Below are 23,745 nucleotides of genomic sequence, written 5' to 3' on the forward strand. Positions count from 1 at the left end.
GGAGAATAGCATGTTTTCAATTTTTAATGTTAATTGCATTTATTTTCCATTTCACCTGGGAGTTCAAGGTGATTTCTACAGATTCTCTCTTTTTAGAGTTAAAATCATGCAGTCTAAGGTAGGTTAGTTGCCAGCATGACTGGCCAAAGTCATCCTGTAATTTCCATAGGTAAACAAGCCGTTGAATCTCAGTATCTCAAAGCCAAACAACTGTTACAATACACTCTCCTTGTCTTGGTAACTAAAGATTAGGAGTCTAGGTTATGATGCAAAACTGATTTTCTCAAATCAAAGTACAGGTAGTCCTCAATTTAGAACAGTCCACTTAGTGATTGCTCAAAGTTACAACAGCACTGAAAAAAGTGACTTATGAACGTTTCTCACACTTACGACTACTACAGCATCCCCATGGTCACATGATCAAAATTCAGATGCTCAGCAAGTGGTTCATATTTACAACGGTTGCAGTGTCCTGGGTTCAACCTGACAAGCAAAGTCAAGTGAATCCAGATCCATTTAACATTACTAACTTAATAAATGCAATGATTCACTTAACAACTGTGGCAAGAAAAGTTATAAAATAGGGCAAACTCACTTAAATATTTCATGTGGTAACATAAATTTTGAGGTCAATTGTGGTCGTGACTCAAGGACTACCTGTGTTGATGCATGTAGTTCGGTCAACCCAAATGGGAAAAGAGGATTCATTGGAAAAGACACTGATGTTAGGAAAGATTGAAGGCAAAAGGAGAAGGGGACGGCATAGGATGGTTAGATAGTTTCACCACTGCAATGAATGTGAATTTGGGCAAACTCAGGGGGTAATGTTGCGAAGTCCAATACAACTTAGGGGCTGTTTCTTGGTGATCCTATTTTTATCGACAGCCATATGAAAAAGTGCTGCTAGTTTTGTCCAAACCAGTCCCTTAGATTTTGAATTTACGGGTTGCACAACAATAAAGCTTGATAAACACCAGCCCTTCACTTGTATCTCCCTCACAAGCCTATGGAGATTCACAGTCATCCAGGTCGTGGTTGTCCCAAAGGTGCTTTTTCAAGAGGCAACTGTGCTTTCTGGTTTTTCTTTGAAGACATTTTGCTTCTCATCCAAGAAGCTTCTTCAGCTCTGACAGGATTCCATTCCCCACTATCCTGTCAGAGCTGAAGAAGCGTCTTGGATGAGAAGCGAAACGTCTTCAAAAGAAAAAAAAAAAGTCCTGTTGCTTCCTGAAAAAGCATCTTTGAGACTTTCTCAAAACACCCTCAGAGCCCTTTCTGGTGATCTGGAGTGCAGTTTCAGGCACCAACAGACTGACTGAAGGCGTCACGCGAACCACACACCCGCCTCGACCCGCTTTAGGCAAGAGGGCGCTTGTGCTCTTCCGCCCCCAGTTCTTTGCCTTTTCCTTCCCCTCCCCACACCCTCCCACCAAGCTTGCTGGATGCGCGTGCGCCGGAGGGGATTTTCTCTCTCTCTCTCTCTCTCTCTCTCCCCTCCCCCCACCAACCCGGAAGTGCCTCGCGCCGCCTCAGCTTGCGGTCGGGCAGGCGGTCGGGCGGGAGAGGAGGCGGAGGCGGCTCCGTCGCTTTAGGCTGTTTTGGCTCAGGGCGAGGGAGTCGCCAATCGAAGCCGCGGCCTGCCTTGCCCGCGTTCTGGTCCAGGTAAGGGTGAAAGGGGTGGGGGGGAAAAGGGTCCGGCTGCTCTCTTTCGTGAGCTGAGCGAGTGGGGGCGGTGAGGTTTGGTTGGGAGGAAGAAGGTAGCGGGGCGGTTGGGGAAGGCGGCGGAGAGGGAGGGATGTTCGCTGTGACAGGGAGGTAGCTTGGAGAGGAGCCCTGCTAAAATGGGCGTGGGGGGTGGGGGAGCCTCCTCTTGCGGAGATTGGGAGCTCGCGGGTAAGGGGTCCCAGGGGAAATGGGATGGGGAGCCGGTCTCGATCCCTGCAACGGGAGACCTTCGAGATCGAGTTGATCGTAACGTAGCCCGAGTTCCAGCCTTCTCACGAGACACCTGAACCCTCCAACCGGGGTGAAGTTGGACAAGGCGATTTGGCCGAAGCGAGAATCGGCGGTTCATGATGAGCGTGTAAAAAGGCTGAACTGCGGGCTGGGTTTGCCGGACACTCTTAGCCAGGGTTAATTTAACCATTCTTTCTATCTAGTGAACACAATTTCCTGTGTTTCCTTTATATAACCCCCGAGCCATTCAACTAACCACATCGGCGGTGTTTTGCACAATATAAGTAGGCTCAAGTGTAGTTGCAGGGTTTGTGTGGCGTGGACGGTCCTACACACTGGAGCAGAAGGGAGAAATTGTCCAGAGGGGGAGAGAATTGAGTTTGAAAAGAGGCAGGGCTCTTAAGGCTTCCTATCACAGATACATCATTAGATAGGAAGCAGGAATTCTTCCAGTTCTGGAGATGGCCTTTTCTGTGACATTGGGGGAGAGCAATAAAAAAAAGTTCCAATGGAAAGGAGAAGGGTGTTTTTAGTATACCCCTAAAGTAGGTCAGGGTTGTTGTTTTTTTCTCCATGAGAAATGAATTCAGAAAAAGTGAAGGTGTGATGTATGTTTGAAATGCAGAGTTGATTGGTTAGTAGGTGGGATTTTGGATGAAAGGATTCTTGAAGAATGGGATTGCTTAGAAGTGGCTTGGCCGTAATGACTTTTTCTTGGGGGGTAGGGGTGTTTTTCTTGGGGGGTAGGGGGGTAGGGGTGAGTCAGGGAAACATTAAACATTAAAAGAAAAAAGCATTTGAAGTTTGAAGAGTTGTGAAATTTCATATATTCTTGAGGGTATACTAAATGACTGAATTTGCTTTCCTGAGTAGTTAGTTGAAATTTAGGTGGAAGTGAGGAAGGATGCAGTTGAAGATGGAGGGGCTCAGAAATGTATTGATTGTGTGTACATATAGGACCAGGAGATAATTTATCTGGGCCCTGCAAGTAAATATAAATGGAAGAGAGTTGACAGAAAGTTACAGATGTCATAATGAGCACATACTGAAGAAATTACATGGGTTAGGAAGTTGGGTTTGATCTGTGGACTGTACAATAAGTTGTTTATGTTGTACATATTGATACACTTTTCAAGAATGAGGAGCATTTAAAATATTTTCTCAGTAATTTGAAAAAGGAGCCTGTGAAGTGAACCTTGATGATCCTGTTTTAGATGGGGAAAGAAAATTGAGAGTTGATATCTCCATTGTTATCTAGCCTTTCATTTAATAGGTTATTGGGATGACCACACAGTGAAAAGAACAGAAGAATGAAGAGTTCTATATTTAAAGTTTAAATTTGTTTTTTAGTTGAATATTATTTGATGCACTGTTAAAAACTTTTTTAAAGTACATGTGTGCATCTTAACTGGGTAAAACTGTTAATGCCAAAGGGAACTAGTTTCTATAATTTCATGGTAGTTACTTAACTGAGAAATGTGCCCCACCCCTCTTTCTGCTTGCTTCCCTACAATTAAGACTATGGGTTAGTGGTTGAGCTCTTTTGCCCACCAGCCTCAAATTGTGCTTGAGCTACTAATGTTTTTGAAGAGCATTTCCAATTAGGACTCTGTCTTCTTACATCAGCTTGCTTAGTAGACACATTACTAATAAGACTGCCCATTTGGGAGTTTGACATGTCTGGAGATTAGTTATAATGGTAGCAAGAAACTTACAGTTGTTGTGTCTGATTTTCTGGCAGATGTCAAAAAACTCATTAACATACCTTTTTAGAACTGGTTGTTTCTGTTCTTTGTGTTTGAAATTCATCTGACTGTGTTTAAAACACAAACTGGGGCTGAAACTGCTGTGAAGTTACATGTCCCAAGATTACATCACAAGATTTCATGAAGTATTGAATGTTCACACCCATGTGGTTTGGATAACTGTTGAGTTTTCATCTTTGCAGCTAATTATTGTTTTTTAGTCATACAACCTATTAAGGTTCTAAAAAAAGCCAGCCAAGTATTTAAATTTTTGTTATTGAAAAATAGGGCAACATTTTAAAGACATTCTGTCTAATTAAAATGATTGGCAGTGAAATCCATGATAAATGCCTCTGTCCTCAGGGCAACAATGAAGATAGTTACATGAAACTTAGACTAATATGATCAGAATTGAGTTTAAATCCGTATTATTCCCCCACATCCAATTAGTTTCTGTATTCTAATTAATCACAACAGAGTTGGCATGTAAGTAAAATGAATATTATTTAATCAGTACTACTTTGAGGGCGAATATATGTTGATACATTAACCAATGAAAAGTGCATGTTTGCTTTTGTGTGTGTGAGGAAAAAGTCAACATAGGAGCTATATATGTTCCAGCCAGAAGTGAGTGTTGATCTTATGTGCACTTTTTAAAAAGAAAGTCTTCTTGGTTTCTTCCTGGTTTCACCAAGTTCTTTCTTTTGGTTTTGAATTTCAGAAACTGTTTTGTCTGCAGATAGAAGAACTTGAAGTAGGCCCCTCGGCTTCTTATTTGGGGTCCTTTATTTCCTACTCCTAAAGTAATCTGCCTGCCACCCAGCATTGCTTGTCGGCAGATGTTCTTGATAACTTCCTCTCTGTTCCAAATTGAGCCATGCGTTTTACACTGAGTCTCGAGGATGACTGGCTGACTAAACAAAGAGATCATTTTTCCCCCAGAGATTGACTCAGTTCTTTTTCTGTGTCAAGCAAATCAGCCCCCAAATTAACATCTGCACCATGTTGGATTCCTGAGTTATAAGATATGGCTGTCAGATTCCTGGGTTTTGTTCTGCTCATGCTATGAGACCTAAAAGAAATTCTCTAGCTGAAAGAAATAACGAGAATTAAATGCTACCTGATAAAAATTGTAAAGGATAATGTCTGTTTGGCTGAAACTTTATGAAGGCTTAGTTTGCTGATAAAGAATGATTCATAAATGAGACTAACTGAATAATCAGACATATGAATAAACCTTTTGACTTGGATGTTTATGCACTTCATAACTCCTTTTTCATAATCCGTGATTGAATATTGATAGATGGTAAAGGTTAGTGCTTATTGTTGGATGTATATTTAAGAGAATGCAACTCTTGAATGTATAAGCAACCGTTTTAAGATCCAGATCGCTTTTGGAATCGCTTTCCTTTATAAACGGTTACTGTTGGATATCTGCTCAAAACTGTTCCTAGGATTGAACTCTCAACCAATCTAGCAGTTTTCCCTGTAGTGGTAAACTAGAAGGAATGAAGTGAGAGAGTTTAGTGTAGTTCATGGAAGGATTGAGAAGAGAGAAAGTTTTAGCCTGTTACAAAGGAAGATCAGCTACTTAAAAGTCCCAAAGCATCTATTTGAGCTGCAGTGGCACAGTGGTTAGAATGCAGTGCTGCAGGCTATTTCTGCTGCCTGCCGGCTGCCTGCAGTTTGGCAGTTCAAATCCCACCAGGCTCAAGGTTGACTCAGCCTTCTATTCTTTCGAGGTGGGTAAAATGAGGAGCCAGATTATTGGCAATATGCAGGCTCTGTAAACCGCTTAGAGCATTGCTATTGCTATCCATTTAGATTCCAAATTAAAAGAGGAAAGGATTAGTTTGCTTAGTTCAGTTCTGATAAAGGATGGCATTTTTAATGAGATGTAGAAACTGAGCAGTTTTCAGGATATAATGCATGTATATGTATATTTCAGTGTAACTTGGGCAGCTGTTGTATCTAGGACAATGTTTCTCAACTTTGGCAATGTTTAAGTTGGGTGGATTTCAGCTCCCAGAATTCCCCATCTACTGGTCTAGGATAATAAACCTAGGATGCCTTTCTGTATCCATGTATATACAACATGATGTCCTTGGCATTGATAGAGCAAACAGATGCTCTGTGTTTATTTCTGACTTCCCCTCAGTGGTGAAATGAAGCATGGATGGAGAAGGATTTAGTAGGGCTCTTGTAAGCATCATGCGAGATTGTTCCATAGCTGTGAACACATATTTTTACCTGTCCTGATTCTTCCAGTAGTCAGTTTGACTGAATAGGCTTTATTATCATAAGAGCAATAAGGAAAATATTCATATTATCAATATTTTGTATTCTTCTGCCAAGTCTTCTCTTTCTGGACTCCATATATAGTAATGAAAAGCTATATCTTCTAACATTTTCCATATAAGAACTGTTCCAGTCTCTATAATTTTTCTGCAGCTTGGTCAGTTTTTTAATAGTTTATCTTTTTTTTCTCTTACAATTTTCTATTCCACCCATCCGTCTGTCCATCTATCTCTTATTGTATGATGTTGTAAGCTGCCAGAGTCACCTTGCAGTGAGATGGGTGGCACACAAATTTAATAAATAAATTGTTAACTGTAATCTGCAGAAGTCTTTAATTTCTGCTAAGAATTGAGGCTGCAATAAGGTGCTATATAAATATATGCTAAAATGTTTATATAAAAATGAAGGATTCTTGAAATGGCCATACTGCCTTTTCTTTTTCTTCCTTCTTGCGCTACTTTGTTATAATGCTAGCTTTCCCGTTTTAGCATTGGCATGATTCACTAGTTAAGCATGCAATTTAAAATTATGGGTTTATGTAGACCAAACCACTGCTTTGGACGGACTTGGGGGGATATGCCCTACCATGTTTTGTTGTAGCCATAAGATATACAAGCTAAAGATTCTCTTCTTTATAAATTGTACATCAGCTAACTGAAAAAGGTTAGAACATGAGCCCACACAGGAGCTGCTCTGGATTTTAACCTTTAAAATTGGAAGAATTCAATAAAAATACACTGCAGAATGTTTTCTAAGTCACAAATAGATTCCCCCCCACTTTTTTTGTCTCTTATAAATTTATAGTTTGTCTGGCAGAAAAATGTTTGAAATGGTCACGTTTATTCTTATCCCACATACATATTCAGCCTGTTTCATCTGTTTCAGCTTCCCTTTGAGGTAGCAGCGTGGGTTAACTAAAAGGAGAAGTAATCTCCCATGTGTCATATATTCCCTAGGAAATAAGGAATGACTTTTTCTGCCTTGAAAACTGACGTTTCCCTTTGGATATGCATAGACAACTTGCTTAATTCTTAATTTTTCCTTAAATAGATCTGTTTAGCAGTCATGCTGCAGCCAGTTCATTCTGGCAAAGCTTACAGCCAGGAAACACAAAGCCTTTTCTGTTTTGATTTCTCTTTTCAGTTGCCAGTTTGGTAAATGAATTTATAGTAGGGTTCTTAATATAGTTGTGTCCTTCTTGGTATTGTGTCAATATACTTTCCCGTAGTTGCACTTCTGATCTACCCTTAACCTCAGATATAGAGGGACTCTGCTATCTAACATCAAGATGAGAGGCTATTGATCTGACAAGTGAGAGGAATACTATTTAGATTACAAATATTTCAGTTATAATATAAATACTTAATATATAGTATAATGACTTTCTGCCAAAACTTTCTGGAAATGGCTCTACAAAAATAAAATGTGTGTTTGTACACATGCAGTTAAAATCTAATTAAGACTCTGGTAAAACAGATACATCATCCAAGAATAGCTTCTGTTTAGATGGCCTGATTTGAAACATGTTCTCTCTCAATACCAAGATAATGGAGAAAAAAGGAATCTCACCTTGGCAAGAAATTTCACAGCTTCCAAGTACTCATTTGAAAGACTAGTTTATGTTCTTACTATATATGCCTCCATAATGGTGAGGCAGTGAAAAGGGTATCTTCTAAAGATTCTGGTCAGATTTGTAAAGGAGAATGCAATATATCAAACAATGTGCAAGTCACATTATGCCGAATAAGTGATAAGTTGCTAATAAAGCTTTAAAACAAGGGAATCTGACATATCATAGCCAGACAGCCCTACAAGATATTCTACAGTAATCCAAGTATAAGATAATTGAGGCGTGTTACCATGGCTACATCTGGAATTTTTAGGAAAAAGTACAGCTGGAATATTCATTTTATTTTTACAAAAGCCTTACTGGTCACAATGAAATGTGGACATCCCAGTTCAAGAATATACCTGAATTGTGTATCTGAGTACAGCTAATCCTCAATTTACAATTGGTCACTTATAGACCATCCATAGTTGCAATGGACCCCCAAAAGTACTTATGAGCTAGTTTTGATGGCTGCCTTTCCCTATTTATGGCCATTTGCAACATTCCATGGTCACATGTTTTAAAGTTTTGGCTAAAAACACCCTATAGTGAATAATGGTTTTGTTTAACGACTACCACAAAACAATCATAAAAATGGGTCCACTCAATTGACTCACTTTATGATGATCACAATTTAAGACAGTAATGGGCAGGCTCCTTTAAAGTTGTAAGTCAAGGATTACCTGTACTCAGAAGGAAGAATAGGGCGATTGAATCTCTTCCTTGATTTCCCTTTGAACTCAGTAAAAACTGTATTTTCTTTGACTAGATTGCATTTTTCCCCTCATACTATCCATGAAATCACACCAGGATTTAAAATTGTGATATCAAGAAAAGATAGGGCTGGGTATGTAGGCATTAATGGAAAAATTGGTGTGGTGAGGACAAATTATAACATGCACGTTGCAACATTATAACAATTATAACAGCAACATCATCATAAAGATGTAAATTACATAAAGTAAGTTGTCATATATGATGTAATCATAACTACATTTATATAATATGTGAATTTTTATTCAGAGTTCATGGCGGCTTGTTATGCACACCTACGGTTAGAACTTGTCAGCATCCTTCAAAACTCTAGATAACCTTTCCTAATAGTTTCATATATATATACTAAATAGCTTAGGGCACAGAAGTGTGCTTTTGAGATGAAAAAAATATTTGAATAACCTTTGGTGCAAACTGCTTAAAATATGGGTGGAATTAATTTGTGTTGTCTTTGTATCAGTCGTTTTTATCATTTTCAGATATAAAATAAACAACTTCTCAGTTGTCCTGGTCGGAGAATCCAAAGGTAGTCTCTGCTTTCTTGCTTGAAGACTGAGTCAATTAAAGCTTAGTCCCACCTCCTCCTACTGAGCATGCCCAGTTTTTGACTTCATGCAAGAAAGACGCACGGAGAGGGTGCTCAAGAGAAAAGAAAATTTAGTCACACTTTGGATTCCAGATCACCTCAAAAGAACACAAAAAGAAAGCAAATCAGCGAACTGTGAGTAGAGCGAGATGGGCCCTTATGGATAGAACTGCCAGTTTGGATATCCGTCTGGCCAAGGTAATGGTCACTAGGAAAACCACAACGACGATGGATGAGAAAGAAAAACCCTTTCACAAGGTTTTCAAAGCCAATGAAAGGGAGGCATTAAGGAGACAAAGAGCCATTGAAAAGAGTTTTGCAAGGATAGAAAAGGAGGCGGAGAGGAATGGAAATTCCCGCGCTTCAACAAATAGACCAATAGAAATTAAGAAGAGAATACCGCCTGGACTGCAACACCAGAGGGGGCTAGTGAGCAGTATATTCAGCCAGCTGTTTGTCTGAGTGAGTATTCATCAGAGAGATGGGGAAGCTCCCAGGGTTTCAGTAATAGTTGGGAACCTTCCTCAAAGAGGAGGAGGATTCTGGCATCAGAGGCCAGTTTTACCCCTACAGCAGCAGGGCTCAGAGAGCCTACCTTTAGGGATGAAATGAAGGCCCTGATGTCAGAAATGCTAACAGAGGTTAGGGAGAAACAAGGTCATCAGCCTAACCCGGTGAAAGATGAGAGAATACCTGATAAGCAGCATCCCTTACTAGCCAGGGAGACAAGGGAGGAATTGAATTTCCAGAGAACCAATTCAATACAGTCATACACCCAAAATGAGGCTTCGGACTCAGGGAGGGAAGAACGGAAGGAAACAGCATTTTTTGATGAGGAAGAAAATGTGGCAGCCCCGGCATTCACTGGCCTGTTTCGCCAGCATCTGTTTAAGATGCTGCTAGGTAAAGCCGAAGCAGCAGCAGGCCTGGGGACTACCACAGCAACAGATTCTTCAGACCCAAAAGACCGTCTCTTTGCAAGAACTAAGGTGGCATGTGAGATAGTGCCTTCCACAGTTTCGTTGTATTCGTACAGTGACAATAAAGTTCTTCTAATTCTAATTCACCCGAGCTGTTCAAGGAGGTGATAGAAGGGCAATTGGACCGACCAGTGATATTCCCTATACCAGGTGGGACTGCAAAGAAGTTTTACAATGTGGAGCTGACTGAAATGATTCAGGTACCAACAATAGATGGGCCAGTGGCTGCTTCTATGGAGGAGGGCCTGAAAGGAGAAGACAAGATGGCAGAACAGACCCTCCAGAAGGCCCACCAGGCAGCAGCATGGGCAGTGAAGGCAACCTCAACTGCGTCATTCTTCAGCAGGGCAGTCCTGATACGGCTTCACCAAATGCAGGAAAAGGTACCACCTGGTGATTTTCGATCACACCAGGATCTGAACAAAATTACAGAAACCGTGGAATTCATGGCCGATGCCACTCTTAATGGTGTCAAATACACTACCAAGGCCATTGCAGCTTCAGTAGCAATTAGGCGCCTGGTTTGCCTCCGCCACTGGCAGGCGGAGTTGAAGCACAAGTGGAAACTAGCTTCTGCCCAGTTAAGGAGAAAAAACTATTTGGGGAAGCCATTGAATCCATGCTGGTGGAGACCAAGGACAAGAGGAAGATCTTACCTAGGAGATATGGCCAAGCAAAGCAGCAGCCTTCATCTTACATGTGAAGGCAGTCCTTTCCAGCCATTGGAGGAGGCTTCGGTTACTCCCAGCACTCCCAGACACCACACACGCACACGCAGGCCCAACAACTGGACAGAGCCGGATTTAGAGACGGGCGGTCAACGAATTCAAGGAAAGCGACCATTCAAGGTGTTCACCAGCAGGCCCTTCCACCACACAAAGTAACAACCAGAGCAGTGCACCCATCGACGGAAGACTGGGCCTATTTGCAGACCAATGGATAGCAACAACAATGGACAAGTGGGTCCTGAACACAATAAAACAAGCTCTGGAATTTCTCTCCACACCTCCAAAGTCCTTTAGAACAGGGGTCTCCAACCTTTTGGACCTCAGGGACCACCAAACTCATAATTTTAAATCCCAGGGATCACTAATCGGTTCTGTGGGCATGGCCTAATTTGTGGATGTGGCTTGGTCATGTGACTGGCTGGGCATGGCTTGTATGTAAATAATATAAATATATAAATATTGATATATTTTTTTTGTTAAAAAAAGAGCAACTTTTACCCAAAATCAGGCAAAGCAGACAGGCAGATTGAGTTGCTCACAGAATTACAGATTCATTCAGAGATCTATCTGCCATCGGCTAGCTCAGTCTGTCACATAAAATTTGCTTGCAAGCAAACTCACAAAATTAACTCACAACACACCATGTATGTAAATATTGATTTTTTTAATTAAAAAAAAACTTTTACCCAAAATCAGGCAAAGCAAGCAGGCAGATTATGTTGCTCACAGACTCATTCAGTGATCTATTTATCTGCCATTGGCTACCTGAGACTGTCACATAAAATTTGCTTGCCATGAGTCTGCACTGAATAATAGAACCTTCAGTCCTAAGGGAGGTCCAGCTGTGCTTAAAAGCAGAGCTGAAGATCTAAAGACTAGCTAGAAAGCAAAAAATCCAACCATTTCCTGCTTCCTAGCTAATCTAAATCTCCTGGCACAGCAGAACAGCTGATGGTCCAAAAAAGAAAAAATAGCAATTTAGCAGGCAGGTTTTCCGGGTAAGGAGTGAGTAGGCGGGGAGGGTTCCCGTGGGCCATGTGGGCAGTGCAGCCTTGTGTTTCTGCACAGCCTGGATTAATTGCTTTTGGGGGATACTCTGGGGATGAGATTTCTCTGCGGCCCACCAAAATTTTCTCACAGCCCACCAGCAGGCTGTGACCAACCAGTTGGTGACCGCTGCTTTAGAAGGTACCCAATTTCAAGAGACAGAGCCAAAAGGGGCATCATGGGAACAGCAGTTCAACATCTGTTGGGCATTCAGGCTGTCCAACCAGTGCCAGAGGACGAACAAAGACAGAAGGCATAGGGGGTGGGTGGGTGGAGACCAATTTTAGATCTCAAAAGACTGTGAACAAGCACATAGTACAAAAGATTAAAGATGCAATCTCTACAGTCAATTCTGGGGAATATCCAAGAGGGAGATGTCCTGACGTCAGTAGACCTCACTGAGGCATATTTGCACATCCCAGTTGCCCAACCACATCAAAGATTCCTGCGATTTTGTTACAAGGAAGACATTACCAATACAGGGCCCTACCGTTCAGGCTATCCTCAATGCCCAGAATGTTCACCATGGTGCTGACAGCGGCCCATCTCAGAACACTACCCATATGCCTCCAATGCTACCTGGAAGACATATTGATACAGTTGTGATGACCCATAGTCTCTCAAAATAACCCAAAATTCAAAACGTATATTAAAATCCGGTAAGGCCTTCAACTTAAATTCACTGTTTTATTAGGCACAGTTTAAAGTCACAAAAGTAAATAATGAGACAAACAGAAAACCAAAACAAACCACATTGATGAGAGTTCTGAAGCAAGCCAAGATAACTAATCATAAACTCCAGGAAAATAACCGAGAAAAGTCCATGGGAAGAGCGCCAGCAAAGATAAACCTCTTTCAAGATTGACTCCTGCAAATTCTAACTGCGCAGTTGCAAACTTATATACATAGCTCCCACCTGCAAGCCACGAGGAGGATCATGGTAATCTCCTCTTGAGTAGACCTTGCTTTTCTCTAATCCTCTTCTCCCTGCGTGACCTAGGATGGATAGGGGATGGGCCTGGATCCTCCTCTGACTGCTCAACTGACCTCTGCCCTTCCCCAGCTGCCTCCACCACCTCTGGAGCCACACTCCCACTCCCTGTTGGCTGCTCCTCCTCTTCCTCAGAGTCAGACTCCACCAGGGGCATGACAAAAGTCCTCCTCCCTCCTAAGGGCAAGGGAGTACATAGAGACCACAGTACGAACATTACAGGAACACGGGTTTTCAGTGAACTTTGAGAAGAGCCATCTGGCTCTGACAAGCCGGCTGCAACACATGGGGGCAGTCATAGAGACCCACTCTTGCGGGGTTTATCTGTCTCAGAAGCGGTGGACCAGCATAAATGCAATGATAGGCCAGGTGATCACAGCACCAGTGGTGGCCCTGGACTTGTTCTCACAACTACTAGGGAAGGTGATATTGTGCATCTCAATAGTACCTTGGGTTCGACTGCATGCAAGAACCTTGCAATGGTTCCTATTACCTTACCAGGGAGAAGGCAAGAACAATGTGAAAACCAAGGTGCGGGTCCCACCAAGAATGAAGCAATCCCTCCAGTGGTGGAGGTCACAGACAATGACCAGGGGATACGGGTTCAAGGAACCCAATCGACTGACCATTACAACAGATGCCAGCCTGTTTGGCTGGGAGGCCCACTGCCAGTTTCAAATCACACAGGGTCAGTGGACTGAGGCAAACCTCAGAAACAATATCAACTGGCTGGAGCTCAGAGTGATGCAACTGTCTAAGGACATTCAAGGCAAGTGCAGTAGGTCAACATGTCCTAATCCTGATGGACAATGTGGCATCCAAGGAGCATATCAACAGGTGGGGGGGACCCACTCCCAAACATGCAGGAAGCGGAGTGCTTAGGCCGCTGGGCAAAGAGACATCACCTGTCCATCAGAGCAGAACATATCTGGAATATGGAAAACGTACAGGTGGACTGGCTCAGCAGGGCAACAGTCGACCACTCAGAATGGCATCTACACCAGACCTGTTCAGAGAATTGTCACATAGGTTCAGGAGGCCATTCCTGGATCCGTTTGCGCCCCCAACATATACGCAACTGCCGAGATTCTATTCAAGATTCCCAACTCTGAGGGCAGAAAGAGCCAATCCTCTCCAAGGGGCATGGCCCAGGGGTCTACTTCCCCCACGCCCATTGATCCTGAGAGTAATCAAAAGAGTGACAGAGGAAGAGGCTGAGGTCTTACTCGTAGCACCCCACTGGCCCAGACGGCCATGGTACACAGATCTGGTTGATCTGTTGGTAGCCAGACCATGGAGAATCCCTCCAGACAAGATGGCCTTGAGCTAGGGGACAGTACAGCACCCAGAACCACAGTGGCTCCAACTGACCGTCTGACACTTGAAAGGGTCTCACTGAGCCAGTTGGAATGTTCAACCAAGGTCATATAGACACTCCAGGCCTCTAGGAGGCCTTCCACCAACAGAATTTATGTTGCTACCTGGAGAGCATCTGTGGTTGGTGCTCTACGACTCATCTCAAACCACAGATTCTAGATTTTCTCCAGGAGGGTCTGGATAAGGGCCTGTCCCCCCAATACTTTATGTAGGCAGATAGCGGCAATAGCATCAGTTTTGGGTTGTGGGACCTCAGAGTCCCTCGCCCGGCATCTGCTGGTCTGTACATTCATCAGAGGAGCCACAATTTAAAACTACCAGTGATAACACAGGTATTCCACCTGGGATCTGACCAAGGTGCTGAGAGCGCTCATGATAGAGCCATTCGAGCCACTGCGATCGGCTAGCTTACATTTGCTCACCCTTAAGGTGATTTTCCTAGTAGCCATTACATCGGCCAGATGGATATCCGAACTGGCCTTATCCATAAGAGAGGGCATATGGAGGTGGGGATTCAGGACCAGACTACTACCCATCCTTAGGACAGTCAGCTTTGGTATGTCCCATGCTTTGGATTCTCCAACCAGTACAACTGAGAAAGAGCGTTGGTCTTACCTGAAACGCATCTTCTAGTTGTGCTGGAGGAGAATCCAAACCCACCCTGATGAACGTCGGATCCTGAGTTCAGGAACGTCCAGGAAGAGCACCAAGAAAATCTCTAGTCAATCATTTAGCCTTCATCAAAAACTGGGCATGCTCAATAGGAGGAGGCAGGACTAAGCTTTGATTGACTCAGTCTTCAAGCAAGGAAGCAGAGACTACCCATGCATTGGATTCTCCTCCAGTACAACTAGAAGATGCGGTTCAGGTAAGGTCAATGGCTCTTTTCTTACATACTATTTTTATTTTACTCATTTTTGTAGCATATTTAAGGAATCTTTCCCTTTTTATCTCTTATGCAGTTCCCCCCACATCAGTTTTCTTCAGAAGATGGTTCAACCCTTGGGGTAGGCATAACCAGTATTTAGGGAGGCTTTCTCAGTTAATCTGCCTACACTATCAAAACGTTTTTGACCTGTTATGTTTTTAATAGTCTGATTTGCAGTGTAGACTGTTTGGATTTCAATCCAGTTTCATAGCCATACTCAGAATAATAACCACTGCTTCGTATGTAGGCAAAGTAATTTTCTCTTAGAAAGCGGGATGCGTGAGATGTTTTACAACTAAATCTGGTTTATGAGATTGGAAATAAAATGAATTCAATTTGCTGAATTAAAATTCTATTCTAAAGATAAGACGTTGCCTTTATTGAGTCTATTAAAATGTATGAGGTATAAAGGGTATCTTACTGTTTCTTTTTCATTTTTCAAATGCACATTTTTGTTTCTGTTCTTTAGAGGAAAAAATTAAAAATCCTTGGATAAAAACTTGCTACGTACTAATGTTCTCTTGTATAGTAGCCTTAGTTGTTAATTTTTCTGCATTTCTCTTTAGGGCAAGTACTCCTTTCTGATAAACTGAAAGTAAGAGGTCCTGAACATAGAATACAGCAGTCATGACAACTGCGTATTTATCTGTAAGCCAGTTATTACATGATGGTGCATTTTAAAAAGTTGTTGCTGCATCCTGTAGGAAACTTTCGCTTCCTATAGAATTTTGGTATTCAAACTATATTCTGCAGACCATAATAGTTCCTCAATGAAAATGTTAATAGGTGGTTTCCTCAATTTTGACAATTGCTAAAATTCCTCTGTATTGTAACACATATCTGAGGAAAGTCATAGAGAGAAAAGAATAGAGAAAAGTCTGTGGAGATTCTCAATCATATGGGTCATGGGTCAGAACTAAAAAAGCTTCTTGGATGAGAAGCAAAATGTTTCAAGGAAAAAAAAACCCAAGAAAGTTCAGTTGCCTTTTGAAAAACACCTTTGGGTAATACAGAGATTAAGTCCTTAGTGGTCTTGCTGAAGGAAGGACTCAAATTACTTCAAGATATAATAACTCTGCTCTTCTTTGATTTGGCGCTGTCTTACTCAATGTACTGTGGATTTGTAGACTTTTCACTGTTGAGACAGTATTAATCTAGTACTGAGTCCGCCTGCAGTTTAGTGATTAGCCAAATATCTCCAGGAAGCTAGCAAGTAGAATCCATAGATGGAAAATGCTCATGTCTCCTTATTGCAGTTTGAGGAAAGAGTGGCTTCCCACTTGTGAATTACTGAGGTGATATGTCATTGTTGGAACTTTTTGTCCTAGAGCTCAAGCTCTCTGTATCTACACCGCTGGGCTTGAACTATATCTGCAAACCTGCCAAAGAGACATCAATTTGGTTAGAAATTCTTGAGAATATTCGTAGGTCGGGTTGTAGGTTTTGGCAGGGGTCTGTCAATATCAATTTGGCTCACAGCTTGGAAATCCTTCTGGACTCCCAGCTTTGGCTTGAACAGCAGTTGGAGGCTGTGGCCAGGAGTCCCTTTGTACAGTTACATCTTAGACACCAAAGGAGCTTTTTTTCCAAAAGACAACTGGACTTTGTTGTTGTTTTTTTCCTTTGAAAATGTTTTGCTTCTCATCCAAGAAGCTTCTTCAGTTAAGAACACAACAGTTATTTCCTCCTGCTGAGTGATTGGTGTGTGTGGTTGCAAAGAAACTCTTTTGTGGAGATAGCAGAAAAAATGGGAATGTGGCAAAAACAACTTGTATTCTTGGAAGAAAGGAACCCTAGGATTGTCCTGCACCTTTAGAGTGCCCCCATTCCCGTTATTATAGTTAAAATGTGAAACACCAGCTAGGAATCTGGGGGTGTGGAATTTGCATTTTTTTACCCAATCAATATTGCAATCCAAAGTTTTAAAAATGCATTTATAGGTGTTGACAATGTTATCGTGTTTGCTTCACCTTATGCTTTTTCTTTAGTCATTACATTTACATTTTTATTAGCCTTATCTTGTTACCTTTTCAGTCTTATCTTGCCAACCACAAACTCCTGACACCACTGGAAAATGATTAGGGACGTTACTCTTCTGTGCCTGCTGTGACAGCATCTCAAATTGGGATATATTTCTGATATTCTCCTTCCTTGTTTTCAGATAACTGGCCCAGTGCATCAAGCCGGGGCGGCATGCCGTGGCAGGGCATGGTCCAGGATGAGTTTAAAAGATGTCAGCAGTGCAACTTGTCCAGAGAATGTAATCTATGCCCTTCATATTTATCCCCAGCTCTCAACAGAACATAGTTCCTGTTGCAGGGTAACAGCGACTAAGGATTCCACAGCCACCGAGGTCATTAAGGATGTTATCAGCTCCCTGAGTTTGGACCTCTCTAAGCATTATGTACTTGTGGAGGTGAAGGAGACAGGGGGAGAGGAATGGGTATTAGATGGGAATGACCCTCCTGTCCATAGGGTTCTGCTTTGGCCCCGCCGGGCCCAGGACGACCATCCGCGGGAAGATGGTTATTATTTTGTTTTACAAGAGAGGAATGCTGATGGGACTATCAAATATGTCCACATGCAGCAGACCTGTGAAGAAGAGAACCAGGAGGAAGCCCGGCGACTGGTTGAAAGGGGCTTCCTTCCTTGGCAACATTTCAATGATATGTGTAACCTTCCCAACTTGACGGAGACCACCTTATTGGAAAACCTCAAGCGTCGCTTCCTGAAACAGAAGATCTATACCTACGTGGGCAGCATCCTCATTGCCATCAACCCTTTCAAATTTCTGCCCATCTATAACCCCAAGTATGTCCAGATGTACGAGAACCACCAACTTGGGAAGTTGGAGCCCCACATCTTTGCCATCGCTGACGTAGCCTACCACGCTATGCTGAAGAAACACACGAATCAGTGCATTGTTATTTCTGGCGAGAGTGGATCAGGAAAAACCCAAAGCACAAACTTCCTGATCCACTGCCTCACTGCCCTGAGTCAAAAGGGTTATGCTAGCGGAGTGGAGAGAACTATTTTGGGAGCCGGACCAGTGCTGGAGGTAAAAAAAAAAAAAAAGAATATTTACATACATGTACCTCAATATGCGCATGCACGCACACACAAACACACATATAGATTTGTAAATACTTTCTTAACTGAGATAATTAAAGATGACTTCAGTGTGGTTTTAAAACTTCACAATGTTTTGAGGTTTTAGACTTCGATGTGGAAGGAACCTTTCAAATGAAACCTTTTCTTCCAATTCTGGCTGGGCTTTTTTTTTCCTGCACAAGACTTTCCTAAACCTTTCCAAAATAGCTTCCTCCACATATTTCTTTTTCCTTCCGAAATATTTTTTTATTTTTTTTTTGTAAATGGCTGTGTTGGCTTTCAAAGATCTTGCCTTATTTAGTCATATTTGGCTATGTGAGTTTTTACAACTGAAGATAAAGAAACAAGACTTGGTGCTGGACGCTAATTGCCTTTAAAGTCTGCATCCAGCCTCATTGTTAAGTACTAGTGAATCCAGAAAAAGACAGCTGAAATTCATACAACTTTCTTTTTTTCACAGAACATAACAGTATCACCTTATAAATCAAATGTAGGGCCTTTCAGATGGGCTGACTACAACTGCCAGAATTAGTCCTGTTGGTTGTACATGCTGAGGATGTTGGAAGCTTTAGTACAGTAACATCTGGAAGTCAATATGTCTCAGTTTTTTTTAATTGTAGGCTTCTGTTTTGAGTCTGCTTTTTTATGCTTCTTGATCTTTATTTTTCAGGCTAATAGAACAGATGAATCACTTCCACTGCATTTATACACTACAGGTAATCCTCGAGTTATGAATGTAATGGAGCCTGCCCATTCCATTTGTAACCCGAGGTTTCATGGGAGTGAATCGTGTACCTTGAAAGAGATCACTCCCTCCTTTTGCCCAAGCATTCGCTAATTGAATGCATAGCTCGTTAAGTGTACATGAGGTATTTCAGGGTGGGGAAGGCTGTAGGGGGCCTCATGATGGAACAGGCCACCTGCTTAAGACCACCCAAGGCCTCCCTGACCCGCTGAAATACCTCATGATCTCCACAATTGCTTCCTCCCCCCCCCCAACCTGCCATGCCTGGTCACTTACCATGCGAAGATCTAGCAAGCTGTCTCTTCTCCAGCCTCTCAGCCGCATGTGCCCCTCCAATGCTCCATTTAGGGTTTTGCAGGCCTCACCCGGCAGTTTGTCAGCCAAAATGGAGCTCTGTTTAGCCCTGCGCAGGCCAAAATGGAGGTTTGGAGGGATGGGCCTGCGAACCTCCATTTTGGCTGGCAAAGTGCAGAGCAAATGTTGCAGTCTCTCTGCAGTTGTTTGTAAGGGTGAACAATTGCTCGGTGCTGCAAGATTCATAGTTTTTGGAATTGTTCGTAAACACTAGGGGGTATTGGTCGCGTAACGTTGAACATTGCTAAGGAAACGCTCATAACCCAGGGATTGCTTGTATTTTGGTAGTATCAATACAGGTAGTCCTCAGCTTAGAAACCATTTGTTTAGTTTGAAGGTACAACATCACTGAAAAATGGACTTATTGCCATTTTTCACATAACTGTTGCAGCACCCTTATGGTCACATGATCAAAATTAGGGATCTTAGCCACTGGTCCATATTTATGATGGTTGCAGTGTCTCAGGGTCATGTGATAATGCCTTTTGCAACCTTGTGACCTGACAAGCAAAATCAGTGGAGAAGCCAGATTCACTTAACAACTGTGTTACTAATTTAACAACTGCAGCGATTGACTTAACAGGGGCAAATAGGGTTGTAAAATGGGCCAAAACTCATTTAACAACAATTTTGGGTTTTATTGTGGTCATAAATTAAGGACTACCTGTAGCAGCAGTTCTATATTTTATTTATTTATTTGTATCCCACCATTATTTTTGCAAGGTGGTGAACATACCCTTTCTCATCTTATTTTCCCCACAGCAGCAACCCTGTAAGGTGAGTTGGGCTGAAAGAGATCATCATCTGGCTCAAGTCACCAAGCCAACTTTCATAGCTAAGGCAGAACTCAGTCTCCTGTCTTCTAGCCTGGTGCCTTAACCACTAGATCAAACTAGCTCTGTTTAATCAGTTAATATTCTATAAAAGCTATAACATTATATTGAAAAACCAGTACAGAAAAAGATACAACAGATAACACAAAAACCAGGTAATTCAGATCACAATATAACGTAGTCCATTAGGTGAATACAGTTTAGATTCTTTATGTTAATGTTTTTTATAAAGGGCAACTGAAATAATGACATTCAGTTATAACACCACTTATAAACTACATTTTGAAAAACTCTAGGTATAAATAGTGGATTTGAATGAAATTGTTGTTCAAATTATGTAATAGCCGTGGTCTTGGTGTGTTCTTGGTAAGGCTGAATTCATATCAGAGACTATGGGATTTGCAGTTCTTCATCCGAGTACTATATCCCCTTTTTCTTGGATCTGTGCTTCTTACAAAATACAGCAAACTGTTAGAATATTTTTTTCTCTCTTTCAATTTATAAAAAGCTTTTGGTGTTCTCAGAATGAGCAAGATGGTTTAGCATGCCTACATGCATCTGCCTATTCCAATAATTCCACAGAAAGCAGAAGTTGACTTTTCAAAGTGTTGCTGACTTTGAAGGCTTCACTTGTAATTCTCACCCCAAACAGGAAATCGTTCTGAAGAAGCCCCTTTTGGGTCTGCTAACTATAGAATACCGGATGCTGCTAATAATTGACAGCAGGGGGTTGGGGAGAGCAGGTGGAGGAGACATGTCTATGGTCATCATATATGCACATGTATTTATATTGGTTTAAGGACAAACCTATCAGATGTCCACACCTAGAATTGAGCTGTGTTGTTTAAAAACAATTTGTCTCAAGTATTCCTAGTTGCTGTATTTTTCAGTATAAATTAGGAATATAAGAAGCTTCCTTGTGCCATACTATTTATTTGGTCCTTTTTTTCCCTATCTGGTGTTACTAAGATTTAAAGCTGGAGCTTGGCCTATCTAGAGTTGGATGACCCTTGTGCGAGAGACCAGAAATGTGAAGACGGCCTAGTCTACAGTAGGAGAGTTAGCCAAAGGGCTGGATTTCCATGCCCAGGGCCAATGGAAGGGTCTTAGGGTACTGATTTGCTTCCACTTTGATTTTGTGGGATTTGAGGAACGGAGGGGTATTGGATTTAGTATTTTAGGTAGTTAGTCTCTACTGAGAGGAATTGGCATGAAAACTTTCCAAATTGCTGATTCCACTTCGCTATTCTATTCCATTGCTGGTGGGTTTGGGGTGCCAGGTAGCACCCCAAAGAGTTTCCTTCTAATTCAGCTGCTTCTTTTGGGGGATCCTGCCCTGATTACTAGGGGCATGGCCTCAAATTGTTGCTGACCAGCATCAGGTCTCTATAAAGGTCCATTTATGATTTGATGATGAACAATCAGACAGGCTTGATGTAACTACTGAAACTGAAATTTTGCCTTATCAGAAACATGCTCAGGCAGGTTTCAGATCCTGCACCAATATTAATTCTAGGGCTCAGGTGGTATTGATCTGTTGTGAATTCTTGTCTACATCCAAGATCGCTATAATGAAGTAGCAGGCATGAATGCCTATATATTAGTTTGCATTTTCAGTTTAAATAAAAGCACTTTGGGTGTATCGGCTACCCTGAAGTCTTTGGGATCCCTCCCTGGGCTCTTGGCTCCTAGCCTGGTGGTGAAGACCTTCAGCCAGCTTTTGGTAATGTGGAGTCTTCAATCTCCATGTGGAAGAAATTAGATCCAGTAAAGTCTAGGAGTGCATTGCTTCCATGCAACTGCAGACTTGTCCCAGGTAATCTTGGCTCCAACATATTAATTCTTGTTTTCACCTCGGAGCTGCTATTAGGTGTTCTGGGTCTTATCTTTATCATACATCACTTCCTGATGCTGGTATTGTTGTCTCTTTTCATCACAGGACTAGATAAATTCAGATGTTCTGCCGTGTCACTGTTGGATTTAAATGGTTAATCATGGGTGCTTAGGGATTTCCCAGACCATATGGTGTGTGAATTGATCAAGGGCCTTGATTATTCCTGGTAACAGACAGCATCCCTGACCCCTTAAGAATCATTGCTGAATAGCTTTTCTCTGCAGCTCATCCTTGGTGGTTTTTTGGTTTTCACAGAGCCTCCAGGAGATGAAGCTGCAGAAGCGATGATTTTGAAGTGAGGATATGTGCCAAATTCAGGCCTGCTCCATGACATGAAGCGAGTCAGACAGTTTTTACTGCTCCTTATTACCTCAGGAGATTGTTGTCTAGCTGCCCTTTCGGGGGACTAATTCCTTTCTGATTAAGAATCACCATCTGGCCACTATGATCAATTAGTAAAGCATTTTGTTCAATTTGAATCATTATGGCTGGCTCTCTGGAATGGCCTCCTGTAGGAGTTTTATTAGCTCCAATATTATCTCCTCTTCCCACCCCGCCCCCGCCAAATGAAGACACAGCTCTTCCAGAGAGCGTTTGGAACATGACACCTTCTTATTGTTAATAGTTTTTTTTCAGCATTTTCAGCATATTACTCTATTTTAATTGCTTGTTTTAAGCCACTGGGACGAAGGATGGATGCTGGTAGATAAAACTTGGTGAATTAAAGAAAGGTAGAGAAATTCATAATATCTATCCTATTCTACAAGTTCGCATTTTCCAGAATTTATGCAACTAGCTTTCTATGAGGGAGGGAAGTTTCAAGATCCAAAGGGGAGAATTTTCTTATTATCTTAAAAAATAATGAAACAACATTTATCATATTAATTTGATCATTAATATTAATCTATCCTGATTTTTTTTAAAAAAAAAACAGCTTTGGGTGACTTATTCTTTGTTTAAATACCGTGTGTATGAGGTCATCTCATATTTTTAATATTTTCACATCACAGGCAGGGTAATTGAGCAAGCAGAGAAAGAGTGTAGAAGTATAGTTTGTAAAAACTCCTGAGTTTAAAGGTATCCTTTTCCCTCAGGTGGATGAAGCTAAATATTTTCACCTCTTTTCCCCTTAATTTTGGAATTTAGGGTGGAAGAAAAACTAACTACAAGGTTTTTAAGATCATATTACCTTTAAAAACTTCTAACACCTTCCCCATCATAGGGTTTGCCTACTTTCTGGGAGCTATATACTGGCAACCCTCAAAATTGATAGAATTTGCACATTCTGTCTGTGTGCAACATGTGTAAGAACATAACTCACTGAATTGACATGTAGTTCTTTATACACTTTGAAATCCATATGCTTCCAAACAGAAATCCATAAGATTCTTCTTGGACAGAAGAAAGACTTGTTTAGTAGAAAGTAAAGGCTGGGCTAATACAACATCTATACTTGTTTGATTGCAATCCCATTGAATAGAGACACTGTTCTGCATAAACATGGGTTGGAAAGGCTCTAACCATGTGTACAAACTTTCAGAAACGATGGATTTTTATTGGACAAAACAATATTTTTCATAAGAATAAAAGCAAATGATTCATACAGTGTTGTAACAGTAAGAGTAATGTAAAACCTGAACATGCACTTTAATACCTACCTGCATTATAAAGATTAGGAATGCAAAATAATTTCCATCCGGATTTAGCAGATGTTTCCAATGAGAGATAAGCTTTCAGAACTTAGTCCAATTACCTTTCATAGCTTGGGCACTATAAGCAGCTCAAAAGA

The 23,745-nt window shown here is 41.6% G+C and overlaps 1 protein-coding gene across 13 annotated transcripts in view; it reads left to right on the forward strand.

Moving 5' to 3' along the window:
• The first annotated feature begins 1,511 nt into the window (after positions 1-1,511).
• The window catches only part of MYO9B (myosin IXB), a 77,903-nt gene continuing 55,669 nt past the window's right edge, over positions 1,512-23,745 (forward strand). For 10 of the 13 annotated variants that reach the window (XR_015741336.1, XR_015741337.1, XM_087922849.1 and 7 more), the window contains exons 1-2: positions 1,537-1,662; positions 17,181-18,077. Coding sequence is in view for 11 of the 13 variants with exons in the window: in XM_087922849.1 (XP_087778975.1) it covers positions 17,238-18,077 (840 nt within the window). In the remaining 2 variants the exon portion in view is untranslated. Of the gene's footprint in view, positions 1,663-17,180; positions 18,078-23,745 lie in introns of all 13 variants that reach the window. The other 3 variants (XM_087922852.1, XM_087922848.1, XM_026698871.2) reach the window with 3 other exon arrangements.

This window comes from Pseudonaja textilis, chromosome 1, assembly GCF_049901715.1.
Source record: "Pseudonaja textilis isolate UNSWEBS1 chromosome 1, rPseTex1.2, whole genome shotgun sequence".
Taxonomy (NCBI): Eukaryota; Metazoa; Chordata; class Lepidosauria; order Squamata; family Elapidae; genus Pseudonaja; species Pseudonaja textilis.